General features: G+C 44.9%; 1 protein-coding gene across 1 annotated transcript in view; it reads left to right on the top strand.

Moving 5' to 3' along the window:
* Window positions 1-6,770: 6,770 nt before the first annotated feature.
* bcl11aa (BCL11 transcription factor A a) overlaps window positions 6,771-25,749 on the top strand; it is a 45,371-nt gene continuing 26,392 nt past the window's right edge. The window contains exons 1-2 of the mRNA XM_029175125.3: window positions 6,771-7,136; window positions 10,727-11,170. Coding sequence (XP_029030958.1) covers window positions 7,082-7,136; window positions 10,727-11,170 — 499 coding nt within the window. The 5' untranslated portion in view covers window positions 6,771-7,081. The remainder of the gene's footprint in view (window positions 7,137-10,726; window positions 11,171-25,749) is intronic.

Raw genomic sequence — 25,749 nt, 5'->3', positions numbered from 1 at the left:
ATAATAATAATAATAATAATAATAATAATAATAATAATAATAATAATAATAATAATAATAATAATAATAATAATAATAATAATAATAATAATTCATGAATGTTGACTTGTTGACTTGTGATATTACTAGAGACTAAATTAAATTATCTGTACAGTATCAATTATGTTTTCCTTCAGTAAATACATGGAACCGATTTAATCGCGCCTCTGACTAATTAGTCCAGCTCTGGACGGTAAACAAATTCATCATTACTCAACACATTTAGGCGTGTCCGTGATTCTTCTGATTTTATTAACCATTTACGTCTTGTTTTTAGAATTGACATTTTACTTATCTTTCCTTTCATCTGCTATTGGTTTTATTGACACGTTACATTTTAGATGCTTTCATATTTTTTTTCTCTTTGTTTTGCATGTTCAGTCTAAAATGTGCTTTCTTTTCGGGGCCCGTTCGTTGGAATTAGGCTGCATGGGCCGCTTTTCCCGGTTCCCTTCGCTCCTGCCATGCCTCTATTTGGACGCCAGAGGGAGGTAGAGTCCGTGTTTGGAAAAAAAATCGAGGCTACGTGTGACTCACAATAGACAGTGCAGCTTTAGATTTTTAATGGTGTTTTAGGTGTTAAGTCCGAGACTCTGTTAGAGAAGTGTGTTCATTAACTCTAAGCCACAGGCTGGAGTCGTCCGACAGCTGGCGCCTGGAGGAGACAACGCCGTGGTCAGTTTGAGCGCAACTTCATTTAACCCTAGTTAACTACATCGTGTCAGTGGTGAGTTTTGTGTTTCACTCGGCTCTGACTTCTGTGTCTCAGATATTTACCATGGTAAAAACGCATAGGCTGCTTGGTGATTTAGGAGTATTACACAGATGTGAATTAAACTGCCAGCGGCCCATTAACCTTTATTGGCAGCTTCAAAGATCAATCGGTTTATGTACAGTCGGACCCCAGCGGACTACCACCTCTCCTGCTGTTATAAAGCTCCTCTCCGAACAGGCAAAAAGCTCGCTGGTCCCAAGTGGACCATCCCTCATTCGTGCCCCCTCCCTCTCGTCCATCTTAGTGTAAAATTAACCACAGCGGCCATAAGCACGCCCGTGCGTTACACGGATAGAAGTGGATTATTTGGTGTTTATGGTGGAAGACTGAGAAAGACAAATTTACACCGTGCACGTCTCGGTGCAGATGCGTGGACCTGCTCCAATCTGCAGCGGAGGCTTGTGGTCTGGGGCCCTCCGGGGGGGTCCTATGAGGGGATTCCAATTGGTCCCAGTGCAACAAAACGCAATTTTACAGTGCTGTCAGTCACTTAAGGTGGATATTCCTGTGAGATTCAAAAAGTGTAGACGTGAATATTTTCCACGGCTTGTTGTGAAGCGGTCATCTACAGTGAGTAGACGCCTGGTTTCACAAACTTGGGGCTTTAATTTCTATGACTGACTGATTAGAAACTCAAACGTCACATCAGTGCCACACATCTTGCAGAAAAGGGGAGGGGTGAGTTAGGGGTGAGGGATGGGGAATGAGGGGTGGGTTTGATAATTTGGTGTATAGCCGTGTAATCCCGTCTGATTTCATCTAATACCACGACCGACGCCACGACGTGCGCACACATCCCCCAGTGTGATAATGGTACGTTGTGAAATCCAGCCCGCTTCAGTTATTGTAAAGCTCGTTGGGATGGAAGGATTGTGGTTTGGATGTGCAGGTGTGTGTGTGTGTGTGTGTGTGTGTCTGTGTGTGTGTGTGTGTGTGTGTGTGTGTGTGTGTGTGTGTGTGTGTGTGTGTGTGTGTGTGTGTGTGCGCGCGCGCACGCCAAGACGGAGACGTGTCGGGGAGAAAATAACGGAGCATCGAATTCCTTCACAGAAATCCACGGACTAGATTAAACAGGGATTCAAAAGTGATTCCAGTCAGAATTGAACACATGAAACGGGAAAAGCTAGAACATTAAATGTATTTATAGCCAAAGCCTAAAAAAACCATAAAAATAGAGAAAGTCTGACATTGGTTATAACCACAAAACGTCAAGTCATGCCTGCTCCTTAATATCGCAGATCACTGGCAGCAGTTCTACGACACCGAATCCCACTATTTATTGTATTAGATTAAATGGGAATAAAGTTTAGTTCGGGCAGGTTCAGCGCTACGAAGACAACTAAAGCAATTTTAAAGGCGATTTTTATATATTCAAATCTAAGCAACCAAGGCGCCTTGATTATAAAATATTTGCGGTTGCGTTCCGTCAGCCGATATTTTGGTTGAAGCTCTTAGATTGGTCCATTTGATTTCCACTGAGTTTGTGGCCTAATCCGCCGCAGTTTACGTGTATTTCTTGAAGCCCTTTAATTGTGACTTTGTATTTAACGCTGTTAAATTCACCTTGCGCCTCTTTGCGCGGTCTAACAAAAGCAGCTGGATAGAGAAAGGAAAAAGAGAGGGGGTAAAATGAAGGTATGAACAGGAGCATGATGAAGGGGAGGGGTCTGATTTATCTCGGGAGCCCCCCTGGTCATTTCCATATATTGAAATGCACCCCCCAAGTCAGTCAATTTTCCCGGAGCTGTCGTGCGTGCCGGGAAAGCGCGCATGTGACCACCGTCAGGCTGATGCCCTGTGGTCTTTTCACGCTCCCTACAAATACCAAATTCCTCGCCTTTTTACCGGATCGTGCGCTCAGTGTATACACGTGCCGCATGTATAGACTGATGAAAGTTAAATAAAGTTAAAGATGACAAAGTGTGGCACACACACACACACACACACACACACACACACACACACACACACACACACACACACACACACACACACACACACACACACACACACGCTGTGCGGCTTGTGGTTCCCGAATGCATTTCTAGTCATCCATCATTTGAACCGCCTGTCCTGTCATTGGGCGAGAGGCGGGGTTCACCCTGGACTGGTCGCCAGTCCATCGCTGGCCACACGCAGACAGACGACACACGAAGCGTTAAAACCCCCGCCTACGGGCATTTTAGCTCTGGGAGAGATCACCTGAGCGACTCCAGGTGCTTTACTGTGTGGGGGCGGCAGCGATAACCACTATACTCATATCTGTCTAATTCCTCTACTTTCATGTTTAAGCTGTGTTTACGCATACAGGTGTACACAGCGGCGGCCAGATGCTCCTTCTCGTGCGCACAGAGCAACGCAGTACCTTCACAACATTAAATGCGAAGTTGTGATTGATTCATGACAGACGCGCTGCAAATGAAGCGCGTACATCCGTCTGCGCGCACCCCGGGTCCTCGGCTCTGTACGGACTTTGATCGTTTTTCTTCCTCGTCTTAGAATGTGTGAGTCTAACTATTGGGGGCTGTGTGAAGTAGCAGGAGTAGGAGGGAGACGGAACGCGGAGTTATTAGGAGATAGAGCGGGCTGTATAGAGAGGTCAGGGTTAGTGCTTTCGGACGTACATATCGGACCGCTTTGAGCCTGGTGCCAATTGAGGGTGACGTGGGACGCTCTTCATCAGCTTTACACAGGCATGTCCAGCAAACCATCCGCTGTTGTGCCACTTTGCGTAAAAGTGTTGAGCCAACAATTTGTCTCGTGAAGCCAATTTTACATCCTGCCAACTTCCCGTAAAAGCTATTTCACAAAGCACGCGTTCCCTTTGATGTTTCTTTTCTTTAGACACTCCCTAACACTCCGGCGTGTCGCCCAGCCTTCAAAGACTTCAGGATCAGGGTAGACGGCACGTTGGCCGCATGTTACGATCCACAAAACAACGAGTCACGCCGGACACTAAGAAGCAAATGCTAAAATCCTCCCCGTTTATCTCTTATAGGCGCCTTACGCCAAACTTCAGCATTTCTTCTTACGTCTAATTATTATGGCAGCGTTATTGGCTCATTTAAGCGCAGGTATAGTGGCATGTATTTACCTTCGTAAGCAGATTTGTTGACAGAAATGATCGCAAAATCCAACTGTAAATCCTAAAATCACACACTTAATCTCACAACGATAACTTCTATCTCAGTTCCAAAATGTTCAATTGAGTTAAATACTGTTGTAGAGAGATTGAAAAAACATAATTTAAGCGCCCAGGGAACGTTTATCATCTGAGTACTTTACTGCTAGACTCCTATAGTTTGTCTGAAATCTGGACAAATCTTTGGCTGTTGTAAAAAAAATCTTTGGAAATATTGTAAAATGTGTCCATGTATAAAATAAAATTAATTAAGTAAAAAGAGTTAAATAATAAATCAACTCTTAATGTAAAATCTCGACTGCGCACAAAGAAAATAAACTATACTGTTCCATAAAAATAACAACATAAATTTAGTCCATTTACTGATATTAAATTTCATTTCACATTCATATTAAAACCACACATGTGCACCTTATGTTACTGAAATCGTGATTTAAAATACGTCGAACGAATATTGTGTCAAAATGCACCAGTGCTTAATTCTCCTGCGTCCTGCTCGGCACCGATCACACACCTCTTCTTTTCGATGCTGTGATCGTTGTTAAAAGTCTACCGGATCTTCTGCAAACTTCAGCTAAAACCTGCAGAAACTTTAACGCACGCTTACAAACAGGATAATCGCCCTATGCCTGTGCGCGATAATCGCCACGCACGCGCCCTTAAACACACACACACACTTGCGCGCGCGCGCTTCTACCACACACCGGCCCCGTCTAATAAGCCACGGAGCGAGTTGCAACCTGCGAAAGATTCCGCTCACTGGTCATGCATTTTCCCCCTTGAACCTCCTCCTCCTCCTCTCTCTCATTCTTATTCACGCTGTCTCTCTCCCATCGCCCCCCTCCATTACCAGCACCATCCTCCTCCTCTTTCTGTGTTGCGTCCCTCCACCACCACCCCCTCTGTATTAAGTGCGCGTCCTCTTCGGTCAGTGTGAGTAGCTCCAGGTCTGCGAAGCACGGCTGCTAGAGTCGCCGCCGCTGTCGCTGCTCCTTCGTCGTGGTTTCGTTCCGGCGCAACCGACGCTTCCTGCCGCCTCCACCGCCGCTGCTGCAGCCGGTGCCACGGGTCTGGTGAATCTCCTCCAGTATGATCCCATCTATTCTCCTGCACCCTGTTGTCCAATGGTTGCCTTCGTGCCATTTGGCGCCGTAACTCTCCGCACTTTGAGAAGAACCGGATCGCGTCAGGTTGCGCTGCGCCTTCGTCGTTTTAAGCCCCGCTTCTTATATTACCAAACCCCCTTTATTACACGACTATTTACAATCTCTTCCCCCTCCTCCTCTTCCTCTGCCGCTGCTTCTTCTTCCTCCTCCTTCTCCTCCTCTCCACCCCTCACCACCATCAGCGCACCCTCCCATGTACCATATGCAGCTCGAACCTGAGGCACATCTGAAAGTTATTACATGGGCGCTCATGGGCCCGCTTGCACTCCCACGATCTGCGCGGGGCCGCGGTTTGATTTCCACGCAGAACAATAGTAAGAATGACAAACAGAAAGAGGGAGAGAGAGTGAGTGAGAGAAAGAGAGGAGTGCTTTGGACTTAACGGTGACCCATCCAAACTTCACCTTCTATGCATGGAGACGCGTCTCAATTCATTGCCAAAGCCTTAATTCCATCATTATGCACAAATGAGATAAAGAGATCTGAAGGTTTGTTAAAACAAAAAAATTGACAATAAAACTTTTTCTTTAACTTGGTGTAAAATTGCAGATTCCTTAAATGATCGTGTTGAACGAAAAACTGTTGTAAACAAGTTTATATCTCTTTTGTTATGGTCATACGTATACACTGTGTCAGGCAATAATTTAGCCCATCATCAAACTTAATAAACACAATAAATGTAAGGAACTGATTTTGCATTAGAATATTTAAATGTGCTGCGGGGTGAAGTGAAACAGGATCCTATCGATGTTTTATTTGGCCTTGTTCTGATTCTGATCACTCTACGGTCTCTCTGCATAGGTGGGGACTCCCAGGTTGAAGCCCGTGTCTATGCTTCTGTTGCTCGTTCAACCTGTCCGTCCTGTTCGCAGCGCAATGGCATTTTAACACGTCTACCTTTCTCTCCCCCAAACATAACCTTTATGTTTATGCACGCGCTCTGAAGAAAAAGGTGGGAAGCACAAACACATACGTGGACGTGCACGCGCGTCCAGGTGAGTTTTTGCTAAAAAGGAGTAAAGCGAGTGCCGTACACACATACGTTTTTCCGGAGCGTAGGGAGCGATTTTATATCCGCCCCCTCTAGCGAGCTCCTGTCCGCAGTTTCCTTTGCCCTGTTTCGCGTCCCTTTCTCCCCTCGCGTTCTCTCTCTCTCTCTCTCTCTGCATATTGGTTTCATTAGACATCTCTGCCTCTCTCCTCTTTCATGCTTGCGCACGCGCGCGCGCGTGACACACACACACACACACACACACACACACACACACACACACACACACACACACACACACACACACACACACACACACACTCCTCCCTCCAAGTGCCTCTTGTCCGCCCCCCCTGATCTCTATGTCCATTGGCTTCCACCGGGTCTATTTCTCATGTCCAGCCCCCCTCCTCTCCTCCCTCCTCCTCCTCCTCTCTCTCTCTCGCTCTCTTCCTCTCCCTCTAATGACCGTCCATTGGTGTTGTTATTGCGCGTCCCTTCCGTCCCTCCTCCTACTCCCACTCCCACTCGGGTGCCTCGGCCCTGCCCATGTTTTCGTATGTCGGGTGTCCGTCCATAGCCTGACGTTCAAGTTCGCCGGGAACGTCACGTCCGTGCACTTGAACTTGCACGGCTCAGAGGGGGGGGTGAGGGGAGGGGTGGTGGGGGGAGGGGGGTTTTGCCATTTTTTTCCATCTCTCTCCCGTTCTCTCTCTCTCTCCATCCACCTCTCTCTCACTCTCCCTCTCTCTTTTTTTCTGTGCACTCCTTTCTCAAAAAAGCCATGACGGCGATCCCGCGATCCATCTTCGCCTCTGCGCCATCTTTGTATTATTTCTAATTTATTTTATTTTTTTCTTGTGGATGTCAAAGGCGTTGGATGAAGACATTTTTTGCCCCACCGGAGTCTCCTCTCTAACCCTCACTCTCCCCGATGTGATCCGCGCTGAACGCCGCCGCCAGCCACCATGTCTCGCCGCAAGCAAGGCAAACCCCAGCACTTAAGCAAACGGGATTTTTCGCGTAAGTAAACATGCAAAACAAAGAGAACAAAAGTCGTGTCTGGGTCTAATTCAGTTCATTCAGCAAAATATGTGGAAGGCAACAAAATAGATGTTTGTGGACACCGGACACACCGCTCGGACCTGCGGTCAACTGGACTTGTCAGTGTGGCCAGAAAGTGCGACACCTCCGTGCGTAAAAGCCGCTCGAAGAACACTGAGAAACAAAGAAAAAGTTTTTGTTTAGGTCCACACGCGTTAATACCCCTCTTTTACGCGGACATCCTGTGCATTTCTATGGTGTTAAATGCACTCGCTTAGTGGCTCCGGTGCCCCCACGGTCGCACCGGTCAGTGCAAACGCGCAGAGCTCCCGGTAGTAGAGCGCGCCTTGTCCGCGGAGCTTTGTGGAGAAATCAGCCCGGAATATCGCCGTCTGTGTTTATCATGGACAGGTTTCTTCTGCTCTTTCTCTCTCTCTTGTATTTTGGGATTATTCTAAAAAAAAACTTGGAGGTGGATTTTTGGAGCACGGGAAAATCTAATTTCCTACTGTTTAGAGCTTTCGTGTCTATCAGAAGCTCAGAAAGGGAAATAATACAGGTCGATTTCTTTTCACACTTCTTTAAATCTTAATAAACTCAACTTATTGGTATATAGTTCAGGTAAAAGCTTCTTCCTGAGTTTGTGCAGCTCAGAGTTAGAGACACCGGCGCAGTTTCAGATGTAGTTATGCTTCAATTTTGAAATATTTTTAAAGGTTTTCCCTTATTAAGCCAAATTTGGAAAACAACAAACAAAAGATCTTAAGATTCCAATGCTTTATTTACAGTTAAGGTAAGACGCAAATATCTTGTGATACGTTGCAGCTGCAGCATGTGAGAAAAATCTTCTACAGATGTTTAGTAAAGTCGTCAAAAGGCGCCGTCATTCAGTAGATCTTTACTTTTGAGACTTATGGGGATTCGTGCGGGCGCGTACGTCTTTTAGCCGATGTGACGGGAGAGCAGACGAGTGTGTATGGAAAACAAGGCGCATTGGGAAAGTAGCGTTTATCACCGCACCATGTGCTGCGCTGTGCGCGAACTCAGAGCGAGTGCGTTCACGAGAGCTCCCAAACAGTAAGAAAGAAGGATATAAATGTGTTTACGGCACAGAGCGCGATTGTGTGTCGGTATGTTGACTAGGTGTCGCCTGTGTTTGGCTTAGAAATAGTGTGTGTGTGTGTGTGTGTGTGTGTACGCGCATATACAACTGTATATATGGCCCCAGTTGGGTGAAAGCACAGTCACCATGGCCATGTACCGTCGCTAGGAGGCAGAGCGCGATCAGAAAAGCAAGCGCTGAAGTTGAACCTTATCAGTTTCACCGTAACCCCCCATCTACAAGGTCTGCTGTTTAGAATAAAGGGATAAAGGGGAAGTATACGACAATACTTTAAAAACAAGGGAGAGGGAAGGAAGGAAGGAGGGAGGGAGGGAGGAAGGGAGGGAGGATGAGTGGGGGCGGTGCGGGGAGGGCTGGTCGCCAGGACACCCCCGTTTCCAAATCTAAAATTTGTCATCATCACCCTAAACCCACCATGTCAGTCTTTTTTTGTTCATTACAGTTTCATGCAGTCACACTGTCATTTGCCTACAAACCTTGTCTTTTTCTCACACTCACGCAAACAAACATTTAATTTCATACAATCGGACCTCAGATCTGTTTAGCACCAGACAGAGTTTCAGTTTTCTGAATCTAAATGACTCTTCCATTATTTAATAGTTCCATTTCAGGCTGGCTAAATGCAAGTTATCAAACACAAGTGCGTTTTCTCAGTGCATTTTTCATCCTCATCTAATGACATTTGATCGTGAGCAGCATGGAAATACGTTTCAAACCACTATATTAAACGTTGTTTATAGATGTATCAGGATTTTTATAAAACACAGTCCGGCAAGAAGGTTTCTAAAGGGAACTAAATTTAAAAGTGTAGTCTCATTTCTCCTCCTTTGGGGATTTGACATAAATCTACAACCCACAGATGCCTTTTCTTCATTACACCAAGCTGCATCAACTGAAATGCTTAAACGGCACTGTTTTTAATTTAGTTTTATTTATTAATTATGTTTGGGTATCACATTATTCCTCTCATGCTTCATTAAATACAACTAAATGTTTTTTTAAACCACTCAAGTTCCAGGCTGTATGTCTGATAAAAAGAGGAAAAGGTTTGGAGGAGGGTGTAGACGCGAAGGAGAAGCTGGGCTGTTGATGGGGTAGTGATGGCGCAAACCAGGAATTTATCATGTTATCTCCATGTCCCAGTTTGTGCACAGATGTCACGCAGGATTGCGGTGTGGCTCAAATGATATTTCTTTGAGGGGGATGTGTTCCACACTCAGACCCCATCTCTGTCTTCCTCCCTTCCCCTCACGCATGTGAAAGCCCCCAGACAAACAAACACGCCAAGTTCCACTCGCTTATCTTTTATCAGACTAAATCTGTACCGATCACCCACACGGCGAAAATTAAAATCTATTTTTTGAATCTCAGTGGTTTTAAGTTCATTAAAATGTGAAATTGGCAGCTGGGTAAAAAAAGTCGACATGCGTTAGGTGGCTGGTGTGGCTGGAGTCACACTCTTCACCTTGGACAGAAACATTTTCTTTAAAAGAGGGACGGTGAATTATGTTCTCCTTTGATTCAGAGAAGTCCCCCCCCCGTCCACGCTGCTGGACCAGCTGAGTACTTAGAAGTTAATCTGACCTCGGAGGGGTGAGGGATCAGCCTGTACGGGTCAGTTTAGGGCAATTTTCCGCCTGCACAAGAGCCTGGTGTCTAAAAACTATTAGTCAGACGCGTGTAGCAGAGAGCAGGCGAACTTTTCCTCCGTCCTCCACACACACACACACACACACACACACACACACACACACACACACACACACACACACACACACACACACACACACACACACACACACACACACACACACATTCTTCACCGCTTGCCTTCCTTGCACTGTCCTCAGCACATACAGTATGTTGGACATGTTTCTGACAGTTTTCCCTGCTGCTTATTACAGGATCAAACCTTGTACAAACAAGGTTAGGCAAGTCAAACTCATCCACATATTTACTGTTTTTTTCCGGTCAAATGCTGCATTTAAAAGCATAATTTTCCAAGCTTCCCCTGTCATTGGCTCTGAAATTGTCATCCTTGAAGAATCTTATTTAAGCTGTGCAGCTATTTGGGATATTATTTCCCACCGTTCATTCTCTATGATGTGTGATTCACATCAGCATGCGTAGTAATTATTTCTCTTGCATTACATGCATTTCTATCATTACAAGGCGCACCACCTTACTGTGTGTGTCTCATGGTAGGCTGTTATTTAGCTTCGCGTCTTCGTCGCGCATCCTCCATGCAAAAGAACAAGAAAGGTTCTGCAGCTGGTTCTTTGTCATCAGTTCCCACAAACAGTTGCATCAATAGGTTTAAATTAAAGGAGAGGAAAGCATGGTTGTTTGTACTGAGAGTGAGCCTTGTCTTTTAATTTCCTTCATTTGTGCTCCCACCCCCCTTTCTTCCCCATCCTTCGCTTTTGTCCCCCCTCTGCCCCACCAGCAACCGCGCCTCTCTCCACAGCCGTCATCTCATCGGAGGAGCTGTCAGAGCGCTGCTCGGATCACTCGGAGGAGAGCGGCAGCCTCAACGGGCATCACCCTGGCTCAGCTGTGAGCCGACTGGCACGGCTGGGTGCCGACACGCACCCCTCTCCAGAGCAGGACCTGCTAACCTGCGGCCAGTGCCAGGCCACCTTCCCCCTGGCAGACATCCTGCTTTTCATTGAGCACAAGAGGAAGCGATGCCATGGGCCGCCGTGCCTGGTTATGGGCCGGGGGCTGGACAAGCCCCCCTCGCCTTCCCCCGGCCTGGCGCTCACACCGTCTCCCAGCGTGGGCTCCATGCGCAGTCGGAGGCCCGTGGAGGTGGGCGTCCAAGCCACACTGGCAGACGACGACGACGACCGGCTCTCGTCAATTTGCCCCAAACAGGAGCCCCTCCCAGGTAATCACTTGGTGCTTTCACACCAGCTGACACAGCTCGTCTGCGGCTGCGTTCGACCACAGCTGGTACACGGTTTCAAAGTAAAACAGAGAAATGGCTGCTGCTGCTGACACAACATATAAAAGACATGAAACAAAGTTCACTCTTCTTGTTTTTCTGGATCGCCTCCTGAATTATGAATGTAGGACGCAGCTTTCATGCTGCAGGTTCTACTTCCGTGTGCATCACCGTTGATGGCTGCGTTAGTAGGCATGTGTGTTTTCTGTAGAGTCAGCCCTTTTTTTCATATTATTACCGCATTAGGTGTCTGTTGTGGTCTGAGAAGCCGGCATAGTCTGCGGTCTAGCCTACACGCTGGCTACAAATCCTACACCAAACTTTGTGGGGGTGTAGTAGGCACGCTGATCCTGGGTCTGCCAAGCGATGTGATTGGCTGAGGCTTGTTTTTGGGGCATGGATGCTGTGCAAGAAACAACAACAGAGGGACGTCACAGGTGGGGAGGAAACCCTTGAGGATGGATGACAGAACAACAAACACACACTGCTTTGATTTAGAATGTTAGTGTGTGAGTGTGTAGGCTTCTGGCTTAATTCACTCCTGAAAGAGAGGGAGTGTGTGTTTGTGTACATGTGTATGATCATGCAACAATCCTTATCAATTCAAGTCTGAGCAGCTGATCTTTTGTTGATCAGGTAAATTCAGTGCTGAAAGTTGTGAGTGCATGTGTTCCCACTTTGCCAATCCGGACCATGGTGACCGAATCCCACAGGCAAAGAGCCCAGGGTGACCTTGACTTTGTGGTACGGTCTGTGTACTAGTAGACTTTTGAGTGTGTGTTTGTATGTGTGTGTTTGTGTGTGTGTGCGTGTGTGCGTGTGTGTGTGTGTGTAACTGGAAGTTGGGAAAACTATGCGACCTTCAGTCTGTGGAGTAACTGTAGCTACGTTCTGGAATTGGGTGTGTGGAGGATGTGCGCTTGCATAATGTGCGTCTGTGTGTTGCTTTTGTTGTTGTTGATAGTGTGTGTGTGTGTGTGTGTGTGTGTGTGTGTATGTGTGTGTGTGTGTGAGGTAGTGAGTGAGTGCCTCTTTCGTTCTCTCTCATGTGGCCCTAGCAGATGTGTCCTGCTCTTGGTGTGGTTCCCCTCCCCTCCTCTCCCCTCCACTGCCACATCGTACTATATCGAGCCCAGCTCTTAATTTCTTTTACCCCCTCCCCCCATAGTTCACCTGAATGCCACACATCATGGGTAAAACATAGATTTTACCTCCAGCTTTATCGCCCCCTGCCCTGGTCCTCTCCGTCTCTTCTCTTTCACTGCCTGAATCAAATGAGAGGCAAGAGGAGAGCGGGCGAAGCCAGTTTTAGTTTTGCTCATAGAGGGAAAGTCATTTATTTAAAATGTCTTAACACCACTAATTATTTGTTGCAGTGCCATTTTTTTCCCTCCTTGTGCATTTTAATTAGCAGTAGTTTTTAGTGGCAGGTTGCCTGTACTAAATTAACTGTTAGAGAGAGAGAGAGAGAGAGAGAAAGGGTGAAGACGAAATAGAGCAGCGTAAACACACATCCGTACACGATTCCTTATTTGCTTGGTTGAATGTGGCTCAGGAAAAATGTAGCAGTTTGTTTCCATTTTGTCCTTGTGTGTGTAAAGTGAGGAATAGAGATGCTTGACCTTTGACCTGTGTTGCCATTCTTTTAGTCAAATTTGTTCATCCCCTCTGCAGTTACTATATATTTCCAAGCACGCACGCACGCACGCACGCACACACACATGCACTCACTCAGAAACCTACTAGCTAAACTGGGTTATTAGAGTGATTTACATCATAATGCGGGCGTCTGGTTGCTTCAATAGCACCGTGTGTGGGAACGTCTTGGTAGGAACAGCTGTACGCTCAGACTGGGAAGAAACAGGACAGCAGCGTTATATATCTCATATGATGTTGACGTCAAGCCGAGGGGCTCGAGACGCGCTGAGCATAATTGAATATTTGCTGTTTGGAAATTTAGACTCAGGAAAAAAGAGAATAGAAAAACTTTAAAACTGTCGGTCATGATTTTATTCCTCTTCCATCAATACATTTTTTTGGACCTTCTCTCAGAGGCTGGACACATACTAGCACAAACGACGCCTCGCTCGCTGGATTTAAGTCACACCATCCATTCTGATAGCCAATAATTAAAGCCAGCGCCCCCCTTCCTCGATCCTCAGCTTTCATTCTAATTGACCCCAAACTGTCACGGTGAAGTAAATATGGTAGATACAGAAAAAAAAGGAGAATACCTGCAGGACTTTCAGCTGCGACTACGTCCATCCAAAAGCAACGCTAATGACAAAAAAAGGAGTGGGGGAAGAATGCGAATGTGTGTGTTTCTGATTTGGAAATGCTGGCTTAGCGTACCATTGTGTCTCGTAGGTTTTCTTTGCAGTACACCCCTCTGCCCCTCTGCTCAGCCAGGAACACTTAAAAAACAGAAAATTGTGAACTCCTGTCTTTTGTTTCTTTTTTGATTTTAAAGACATAAAAATATGAGTTTAAAACTGAGCATTTCTTTTATTCCTATAGGGATTATTCTATAGCGCCTAGTTCACTCTGTCTGGGGGGATTTAATCAGAGAAAATGTGTAACTAATAATAATATGTCACTGCGACTTCTTTCGATGGAATAGGTGTTATCTTTGCAAATGGAACGTGATTTTCCACATGGCGTGTCAGCTGCGCCACTGCCTTTTTGTAAAAATGTGTCTCTGCGTCGGTGTGTCTAACGCGCGACTGGAACAGAAAGTGCCAGACTCGTGCCAAAAAGCCGCTATTTACATATCAAACAGCTCCGACCGAGGAGAGATCTTACCTGTGTGTGTGTGTGTGTGTGTGTGTGTGTGTGTGTGTGTGTGTGTGTGTGTGTGTGTGTGTGTGTGTGTGAGTGTGTGTGTGTGTGTGTGTGTGTGTGTGTGTGTGTGTGTGTGTGTGTGTGTGTGTGTGTGTGTGTGTGTGTGAGAGAGATACCGGTGTACAGGCAAAGTGAGGATCAGTGATGCGAAAAGGGTGCGTACCAGCCGACCCACATGCTCGTACACAGCACACAGACACGTACACACACTGCTAGTGCTCTCTCTTTCCCATTTATTCTATTAATCCCTGACTGAGATGAAAATTCTGATTATAATCCCTGAGGCGCCCCTCATTCAGAAACAGCATCACTAATGTCTCAAAAGAGAGGGGTTTGCGTGTGTGCGCGCGCGTGTGTGTGTGTGTGCGTACGTGCGTGCGTGCGTGTGTGTGTGTGTGTGTGTGTGTGAATTCATGGGTGTAGTTCTCTCATTCAATCTCTCCCTCTATTGCTTTTTGTGTTTTTCTCTTTAAGTGGTCATGGCTGAAAAAAAAATCTGGAATGAATTCTTTGATTGAATCTAGAGTAAATACAATTTCTGCTATTTCCGCTTGGCCCAACTGATCTCGCCATAATTGGCAACATGAAATTTAAACTCTGTGATATTTGTTAATCGGATGAAACTGCTGAAAACTCCTTTGATCGACCAGTGATTTTATTGAGTAACACAAACTGATTTTATTGCTCTGTCATTAGCCAATTAACAGCAATCTGATGAGTTATGGTAAACAACCGGCTGCTGGTGTGTCGTTCTGCTAGAGCGCTGAAGGCTCACGCTGGCTTGAAGCCTTGCAACACGAAAACTGTTCATCTACGAGCTTATCATTGCTGTCTAATGCTACGCACCTCAATACACATTAGAGCATATTTAACACTCGTTCATTGCCTGGCTCTGTGTCAGCTCTCTCTCTCTCTCTCTCTCTCTCTCTCTCTGTCTCTTTCTCTCTCTCATGTCTACTCTCTCATTCCGTTCCTGCATGAGTATGTGTGTGTATTGTCTCTCTTGTGCGTCTTTGTGTTTCCCTGCAACATTAGTAGTCCATGCAAATCCAGGACAGCTAGTGGGTATTGAATCAATTACACTATATTTGGAGTGTGTGTGTGTGTGTGTGTGTGTGTGTGTGTGTGTGTGTGTGTGTGTGTGTGTGTGTGTGTGTGTGTGTGTGTGTGTGTGTGTGTCATCCAGTGAGTATACAAAGAGATTTCACACGCTGGCTGCCATTACTAATCTATTGTTGCTCCCTCTTTCTGTCTGTCTTTCCTGCTTTTTCATCGTGAGATTTTATTTCGCGGCCTGAAGTGCAGCGTTTGAACTCCAGTGTTTCTGCAGCAAAAGTGTGAGCATGTCGGCGTTGGCGCCGTACGTATGCGTGAGCCCGTGCTCAGCAGGGAAACACATCCGGGAGGCTGCTGGAATTAATGGAGGAATGCACTGTGCACGCTGTTGTGTTTCACACTCTACGCATGCCTGGGAAATTCCTGATTAGGGAATCGCTGTGGATGTGTACATGTAGGCGTATGCCTGCAAAAAAATATGGGGTTCACTGAAACGCTGATGACAGTTCAATGTGGAAGCATCGGAGGAATACATAGAATATTCAGAGTTTCATAGAAAATGAAGTACAGTTAAACCTGCTTCACCTGCTTGTGCTGAAAAAGTCCAGACTGGTGAGCCTGATGATTTACCCCTCATCCTGTTTGGTAATACTCACAGCACACACACACACACACACACACACACACACACACACACACACACACACACACACACACACACACACACACACACACACACACACACACACACACACACACACACACACACATGTTTTCACGTATTTTCTTACATAAAACAGAATTGTGGCTGAAGCATTGAATTGATAAATTAAATCTAGCTCCTCTGGTTCCAGAAGCAGTTGGATATAGAAATGCTGGATCACATACTCCCCTTTTAATTCCACGACACGTTTCACGCCTCACCTAACCCCCCCGGAAAAATGCCAGGTCATCTTTTAAACTTTACAGCAGGGGGTCATCAATATGAGAGCCTTCAGCATGCTCTTAGGCTAATTCCCCCCAAGTCGGCAGAAAACTGATGACATCATCTGGGATTGTTTGACTTAACGGTGCTTTGCCGGAGCAGCATAACACAGCTCAGTGGTACGGGCAGCCTTGCTTTCCAGCAAGACAACAGTCTGTGAATGGTCATGGCTGTTTCTATGAACGTGAACTTTGACCTCTCTAGAGTAGACTAGAGAGGAGTGAAGAAGGGGTCGCCCTGCGTAAACAGATTACTGAATTGGCATGAGAGGGCAGAGAGGAGCAGTCTGGGTGAGTGACAAAAACAAACAAAATAAAAATATCTCAAACTGTTTAAAAAACAAGCACATAAATCAAACTACACGTTTAAAAATGCACAGAAAGAGACATTTAATGATGTCCTAGCACAAACTATATCGGTCTAGAGGTCCCACAGTATTAAGTGGATGTGGGGGGCCTTTTATCTGCCTGTGCCCAGGGACCCATTGTCTCATATTCAGCCCATGTCTCCCTGTTGTGAATGTTTGATTGTGATATTATTACATTAGCAGGTCGGGGATAACAAAGCCGTAACATCCGGTGGTTTCGGTGGCTACTTTTACTAAATGAGATTCGTTCGTTTGAATAAATGAAAACGAAAAAAAAGAAAGCAGTGTGTTGTTTTGTACATATGCCTTTTCTTATGGTGTTCACATCAGTGCGCTGGTGTAGTGGTTGGGCGATAACAGCGTGAAAACAGCAGGTTGTTTTGGCTCACAGGCTTTTTGTCCGCGCAAATTACACCAGTTATTGTAGGAAATAATTTCAAGTGGATTCCTATTGCAGCAAGAGAACTTTTAAAGCAGCATCTGGAGAGGCTGCCTAGGACAAGTACATGTGACGTACATGTGTACATGCTTTTGGAATAGAAAATAGAGCCATCGTCACCACTGCCATTATGGATGAACACCAGCACAAAAAAAAAAACAGCCATCCAAGGGGACAGACGTCAGGCAGGCCCACACTCTTCAACGGGCAGCCGATCCCGGGGAGTGTGGTGCAGACGCACCGTGGCGATGGCAACTGGAGGATAGAGACAGATCCGTGAAAAACAAAAGATCTCCCAGATTATTGCTGCCGACAATAGAAACCGCTCTCAAACAATGACTACAGCGGCGGACAACAAGGCATTAAAAAAAAGGCTGGCGTTATTTCCCAGTTTGCACTATTTACAGCGGCGACAGTAGCTGGGTGATGTGTGTGACGCAAAGCCGACTACCGTACACACTGTGATGGAGGATTGTTTATTGATCTGGCTCTTTGTGTTTATGCGAGCTCTTCGACGTCCACGCTACATTTACTCTGTCGTGGTGAGAGGGAAAGCTGCTGTTTTTGGCTCACATGCTGCTCGCTCTGTGTGTGTGTGTGTGTGTGTGTGTATGTGTGTGCGTGCGCGTGTGTGTGTGTGTGTGTGTGTGTGTGTGTGTGTGTGTTTCCTCATGTGCAGCCGTGGACACGCAGACACACATTGCGCTCGGTCTGCTCACAGGGTGCACATGTAACGCAGCTCTCTTATTATGTTGAAGGCTTGTTCATAAAACTGTTTATACACTACAAAGCTTATTTATATAGGCCAGTGGATTACAGACTGGATATGCACACAAACACATCATCATCTGACCATCTATATTGAATCAATTACACTATATTTGGTGTGTGTGTGTGTGTGTGTGTGTGTGTGTGTGTGTGTGTGTGTGTGTGTGTGTGTGTGTGTGTGTGTGTGTGTGTGTGTGTGTGCGTGCATTCAATATACGCTGCTCCATATATATATATTATATATATATATATATATATATATATATATATATATATATATATATATATATATATATATATATATATATATATATATATATATATATATATATATATATATATATATATATATATATATATATATATATATATATGCTGCTCCACATATGTAATATATGGATATATAGAGCAGCACTTGTCTTTTTATATAGCTGTCATTACATGCCTACATGTGCTTGTGTGTGTTTACAGTGTGGCATGAGTGATGAAACAGCGTGTGTACGTATATGTGTGCATGTGTATGTGTGTGTGTGTGTGTGTGTGTGTGTGTGTGTTTACGCAGGAAGTGTGGATGCAGAGCATTCCCACTAAAGTATTCCAGGCCTGAGCTGGTGTGTGTGTGTGTGTGTGTGTGTGTGTGTGTGTGTGTGTGTGTGTGTGTGTGTGTGTGTGTGTGTGTGTGTGCGTGCGTGTGTGTGTGTGTGGCAAAGCCTGGCTCCTTGCTTTGCTTTTATGCCCCCCAATTTGCTGTGTGCTTGCGTGTGCCAGTAAGCAGCAGCGTCCATGAGCGTCTTTATGAGCATGAAATTATACGTCGGACATATATTTCAATAATTTACACAATTAATATTGTTCTGCATCATGCATTACTAGACAGCTGTAAGGTGTGATGGTCAAGATGAGGCTCTTTTACCCCAAGCAGAGCATGGTGTCGGACCCGTTGGTACCTTTGAAAATTCCACGTACAGTATGTGTGTATGTTAGTGTTTAGCGTCTGCTGTGCCTGTCTGCCTGCCTGATGATGAATGAGCATGTTTTGTTAGTTGCAGAAGAGAGCGGTTTGTGTCACACACTACAAAGTGTGATGTCCGTCGTCTTCTAAGACGGGTGAATGGACCGATCATGACTACTTCAGCAGCGGCCCAACAACAGCCATGAATTAACCGTATTGCAGAAATTATAGCATCACATACACACAAATAGGCAAGTAAGTGTCAGCACACACACATACACATGGCCAGGTACACAAAGATGAGAGGGCGACAAATGAGATGAGAGCAATATTCAAATGACGCGGGAGAAGAAACATTTTTGCTGCACCAAATATTTTTAACAGGAAGAAAATCTCCTTTCTACAGGACCATCTTCTCATCTGCTCTTTTTACTTCAGAGAAAATATTTAACTTGTTTTCACTTTATTTCAGGATAAATGTGCCAACTCAGTTGTCACGGGCATCAGCAACTGTCACGTTAAACCACAGACAAGCACAGAAATGCACTTTAGTTCAGAGGAATACACCATTTAATAACACTTAAAAAATCATGCACGTAAACACACACACAATATGTATAAGGGACCCAGCAGCAGCTCTGACTTTCCCCGATAGTTTGCGGTGGCTCATTTGAATTTTAAGCGCTACTTTAATCTTCAAAGCTCAAACAGCCTTATGAATATGCATGCAGTGGGCAGACTTTAGTTCATTACCTAGTTGTAAATTCTAATGACCATTAGGTCCTCACAGTAATTGCCAATTGTTTTGCATTTTTGATTGGCCTATTACCATGCGCATTCGCAGTGCACATCAGCTATGCTTGTCAGAGCCGGCATTTCAAGGGGTGTTTGTGTGTGTGTGCGCGCAAGTGTGTTTTCACGCCATTTCCTTATTTCTGCCTTCTGTGTCTGTGTGTGTGTGTGTGTGTGTTCTGCTAATATAAATGAAAGTTGCATTTTTTTTTTGCTTTTAATTGTGTGAAGGACAAAATATACCCAACGCAAACCATCTGCCTCTCTCGCGCACATACCGGTCATGACATGGTAAAATGATTTCTCACTGCCCATCTCTCTTGCACTCTGTCAGCCTATCCATTTTTAGCGTCATCCCCCTCCCACCAAGCCCCCAACACACACACACGCACGCACGCACGCACGCACGCACGCACGCACGCACGCACGCACGCACGCACGCACGCACGCACGCACGCACGCACGCACGCACACACACACACTCCTTCTTCCTTCAGTTACTTGAACAAACAGATGTCAGATAACTTTCTCTTACTCGGCCCTCCCCGACGCTATCTAGGGCTGCCATTTTGGAGACAGTGATTTGTCTTCCTAAGTGAGTTTCTCTGTAAATAGGGATGAAAACTCTGCAACACGCAAAAAAGAAAGACAGAGTGAGAGAGGGGAGAAAGAGGGAGAGAGGTTGGAAATGAATTCCATTGTTCTGTCCTCAGCAGAAAAATGCATCTCTCTCTGCGTGTGTCACACGCCTGCACCTGTGCACAAACACTTCCTTTGTGCTCTAAACAGGCCTGATCCGACTCTCTGTGTGCTTTAAACATGACAAGAAGACAAAGGAAGAAAGTCAATAGAACAAATCAATTTTCAGCTAATAAAGAAGCAGACAATTAGGAAAATGAGAGCCAAGATGGAAGCGCGGCAACGACGAACACAAACAAGTGGTACACAGGCACTAATCTTTACATATGTTCTCTCCTTCAGTTCCCTTTGTTGCTTTTTTTCATCCTCATCTTCACACCCTCGTCTACACACTACTAATGTACACTTCTTTCTTCCTCAAGTTTTCTCGGTCTGAGTACAAGCGCTGTGAGGGAGATATGTGAACCTACATAGCGATTAAAAGGAATATTTAATTGCCCAGAAATGAGCAATGCTACAAACGACTGTAAAGAACGCAGCCAAGTGGAAGGAGTTCGTGTGTGGGTGTGTGTGTGCATGTGTGTGTGTTTTGAGGGGTTGTCTCCGGTGGGACTCATGAGGCCTGTTTCCTGAAGTCTCTTTTAGCCTCTCTCTACACACACACACACACACACACACACACACACACACACACACACACACACACACACACACACACACACACACACACACACACACACACACATTATATACCTCTGGCTGCTGTTACTCACTTCAAAGTTGTTAATATTCAGCTGGGAAACAGTATCCAGAGCACAGCTAAATTATTAAGCGTATGAACTTTTTAGGCAGTAAGATGAACTGATGGGCCACATCTTCTTCACATGTGTGTGTGAGTGTGTATGTGCCATCTCCTTCTGCCCGATGCTTGGTCTTTGGCCAAGGGCATGCATAATTGATCATGTGCCTGCTATAATTTTCTTGATGTAATTGCCCTGGTAAGATATGATGAAATCTAATGGATAATTTATCCCACAGAACACATAAAATTGAGTTTTTAGGCACTTTTGTCAGAGGATGTGTGTGTTTAGGGGATGATGTTATAGCCAAATAGCACAGCTGTGTGTGGTAAGGCCAATATGGGCCTATTTAGGCCCACAAAGGCTCTTTTAAGGCAGATCCATTATTTCATATTTATTGTAAAAAAGAAAAAATAAGGATCTTTCATGGAAATATTTTTAAATTAATTAACACCTTTAGGGGAAATTGGTTGTTCATTAATATGAAGACCTGGTTTAATTCTTACCTGTAGAGGAAAGCGAGCAATTATTTAACTGAACTGTAAAAATGACAGGATTGGCCTCCACACACATCCCCCCCGTCCCCTCCACACACACACTGAGAAAAAAAGAAACACCCTTAAAAATAAAGACACCTCCGATCTTGTTAAATAAATCTTCGAGTGTGAAAGCGACTGTAATTCCTTGAACTCTTGGCCCGCAACAAACAAGCCGGGAGGAAAAGCCGCTCTTTTGTGCGATGAGTGTATGTGTGTGTACGTGTGTGAAAGCAAAACCGTACACACTCCTTTACTTTCTTTCTCTCTTACTCCCTCTGTCTTCCCCTGCTTGTTCTTTGTCAGCCAGACGTTTTTCCCCATTTCTTTTTTCCTCCTGTGCTTCTGTGCTGCAGTTTTCCGTTGTAAGACAGATGTGTTTCAACACGCTCTGGACTGCAGTTAACACTGCCCGTCTCTGCTTTACACACACACTCTTAGACACACACATTTTCTACCTCCCCTAATTTAATGAATCCTAAACCATCTTGTGGCCCTTGTTTGACTTGTGACTTTTTGATTTCAAGCGTCTCATAAATATCTGTTCAAAGATGTATGTGTTTGTGTGCGTGTGTGCGTGTGTGTGAGAGTCCTTGCGTTTACATCTAAGTGGGGCCCAAAATCTCTTTTTTTTCCTACCAAAGTGAGGCCCTATGGCCACTTGTTGGGTCTTTTGGCTGGGCCGCCTTTTGGAGGGTCAAGATGTGATTTTAGGGTTAAGGTTAGAATAAAGATTTGGTTCAGATTAGAGCAAGGGTTAGACGTCTGCCTTTAGTTGTGATGGTTAGGGTTTGGGTAAGGGGCTAGGGTGTGTGTGTGCGTGAATGTTTGCCGACACAGACAGACAAAGGGGATGAACACATGCTCGCTCTTTATCTCTGGGAGAGTTGCTGGGGGATGGGACGACAAAAAGAAAAGCAAAAAAAAGGGAGATGGGGAGATGAAGAAGGGAAGAGGGCACACAGGCAGGGCACCCTAGGGGGATAGGGGAAGTGAGAGGGAGAGAAAATATGGAGCAAAGTAGGAAAGGCTTGGTTCTGATGGTGGCTGTCCATTAACAGATGAGCTTGGCTGGCAGCCAACTGTTTGATGAGACGGGTGTCACAGGGCCTGTGTGTGGATGAGTGGGTGTGGGGTCTACACACACACACACACACACACACACACACACACACACACACACACACACACACACACACACACACACACACACACACACACACACACACACACACACACACACAACACACTCATTGACAATTACTGCTACAGTTTTAGAATTAATCGTAAGCTCCCATTCCCAGTTATCCCTACCTACATTTTTGGCTTTCTTGCGAACACAGTTCCACAGAACCAGCTCAGACTGGTTTGCTAGCATGATAACTGTTCTATGCAGGATTAAAGAAGCAAAACAGAAAAATTAAAAACAACAAAATCAACAAACACGCACTTAGAAGGAGGACGAAAAAAACCTCCGCAGATTTTCATTAATTCCCCTGACCTGTTGAGCCCTGTGATTCAAGAGGCAGAAAGACAGAAAGAAGGAAAAACGGCACACAGAGAAGCAGACAGAGAGACCGACAACTTGGATAAGAAAGCAGCAGGAAGTAAAATATACATATTTCTTAACCCTTGTGCCACTGTTGCTTGTGTAACTAAACACAAGTTGAGCACATTTATATTTACAGCAGCAGCCGGGGTCAGAAGGTGCAGCAGGAACGAGGGAGGGTTCCACGCTGCCAAGCTGCTACTTCTGCTTCTGTTGGTTGCTGAGCAGGTTCAGTGGGTTTGATGCCTTGCTTAAGGGTGCTTTCACATTGATGGGCTGTCTGCTTGGAGCATGACGGAAAACTGGTTATGAGTTTTGTTTAAACTTGGAAGTCATACTTCTTTGCTGTTGTGACATTCCTTCTATCTGTTGATGGGAAGGATGTCTTGCTCTACGGTATGTTGAGTCCAGCTGCTGTATGTTCTTCTTTTGTTCCCCTTTTGTTGTCTATTGAACAGTAAAAGCACCTTATTAATTTCATCATTTTTTTTATTGTACAACAAAACACATATATATATATATATATATATATATATATATATATATATATATATATATATACTATTCTAACTAACAAGGATCAAATGTGACACGTGGAAAGGTGTACATGTGGAAACATACAGGAAGTGGCCAAGGCCACTGTGAAGCAGCCAGGAGGTAAATACAATTTTCCACCTTATCAGCACAGAAAGCACTTTAAAATGTTTCTTGTTTAGCCCAGGGACACTTCAACATATAGACTCTTCACCTCCTGAACCGCAGCTGTCGCACGCACGCACGCACGCACGCACGCACGCACGCACGCACGCACGCACGCACGCACGCTCATGTGCTTCCAAACAGGAATTATTATTTGTATCTTGATGGAAATATATCTAATACAGCATGTTTGTCAGATGCATTGTCTAACGTGTACATAAAGTCATTAACGTGGATGGTGCATGGAAGGTGCATTTCTATACTTTTCTATAAAATAGGAAATGTGGGGGTTGATGAAAAAGGTCCAGATGTGTGAAACTGTGGTGGGTGGGAACTTGATGTGTGTGAACGCATTTGTCACTGTAGTTGTGAACAAACTGCAGTGATTCAGACAATGTATCATGATGCACATATAAAACATGTCATTGTTGTTGTAGCCACAGACATGTGAGACACATGATAGGGCAGGAGGTATGTGTTTTTAGGTTTGCAGCGTAGGCTCTTATAGTACATGCAATATGGACTGTGTACAGGATACTGTACACAGTCCATATTGCATGCTTAGCTTAGATAAACAAATGGAAAGTAACTGTTGGTATCAGAAAATGACACTCACTATTACAGTCTTTTTCTTCTTATAGAAAAGGAATGGGTCTGAAAGGGTGCGGACCAAAACACATGGAGCAAATATTGCACAATAATCACATGCAAACCGTCACCCTTCTTAAACAGACAACGTTTGACTTAGAGAAACCAGTGTTTGGTTTGAGTGGCGTTCATGTGCACCTGAGTAGGCAGACAGCAGGCATTTGGTCAGTTGAAAATAGTATACATGACATGACAAGTTTCTCTGAACCAGACAAGTAAACCGATGGGACCAAAGCAAAACAACAAAATGCAAAACCACTTTGCCGTGAGGAACTGCAACCAGCTAATAATTCTCTGTGGGTGCATCACTTCCAGTTTCACATTACACGTACTATAGTCACCTAACACCATACTCATATAGAAATCTGAAGCTTTAATGTTCTTTAATAATCTAAATTAACTGACATCTTCTCAAGATATGAACAATCCTTCCTACTGGAGAATTGAGAGTAAAATATGTCAGAAATTCACATGCTGGAGAGGAAGACATATCGTGGATATTTGCAATCAGATACTGGCCACATCACCTAAATTGTAACTGAGCACTATGTATGTATTGGTGGCAAAGATCCTTTAAACATGAATACACACACATGCTATATTTGCTGGTGGTAGTTACTGCTCCTACAGTACCTTTGGCTATGCTCTGCAGGCTGTTTGTGGCAGCATTTTCTGCATTAAAAATCCGAGCAGCTTGGCTCAGAGCTAACATATTGGCTACCTTCTTTTCTCCCTGTGCTCTAATCTTATGTAAACACAGAAATCAGCCCCCAGCTTGCTCTGGCAGATGTGGTCCAGCAGTGATGTCCCACTGTGATAAAGCCCCTCTAAAACCTGGATTAAAAGTTTAGAGGCGCGGATGTTTAGGTGAGGATAGTTAAGAAGGAAGGAAGATGGAGGGTCAACAGTCGTCTGTCTAAGAATAGAGACAAAAAACTCCAAATCTATATTTCTAATAATAGGAGAATGGCAGTTTTTTTAGATATCTGAATGAAAAAGATACGAGTGAGGGAGGGGGACAAACATTCCAAACGAGAGACAAAGATAAAGTGGACTAAAGTGACTGAAAGAAAAAGATATCAACACCATACTGAAAGAAGCATGTTGTGACGTGACCCATGTCCAGCTCCGCGTACGCACAGAAGCATCTGTCTTCAAAGATATATTTTATGTATGTGTGTGTGTGTTTATCCGCGTTGCCTGCTGCCTGTGTGTATCTGTGTCTGTGAATGATCTATGGTTTGTGTTTACCATGCCATATTTTGGCCTAGCCTGCCATCACTGGCGTATGAATGATAAATTGCGGATGTCCATCGGATTCACCCGAGCACCTGTGGTCCCTTGCTCCCCCGGCCGTGTGGCGGGAGAGCAGGAATAATAAATAAATAAGGTAAGTATCAGATTAAAACAAAGATCTTGTGGAATGGCCTTTTCTCTGTCTTTGTGGCTTT

This window comes from Betta splendens, chromosome 15 (genome assembly GCF_900634795.4).
Source record: "Betta splendens chromosome 15, fBetSpl5.4, whole genome shotgun sequence".
Lineage (NCBI taxonomy): Eukaryota > Metazoa > Chordata > Actinopteri > Anabantiformes > Osphronemidae > Betta > Betta splendens.
Note: the sequence above shows the minus strand (reverse complement) of the source record. Positions and strands in the feature narration are given on the sequence as shown.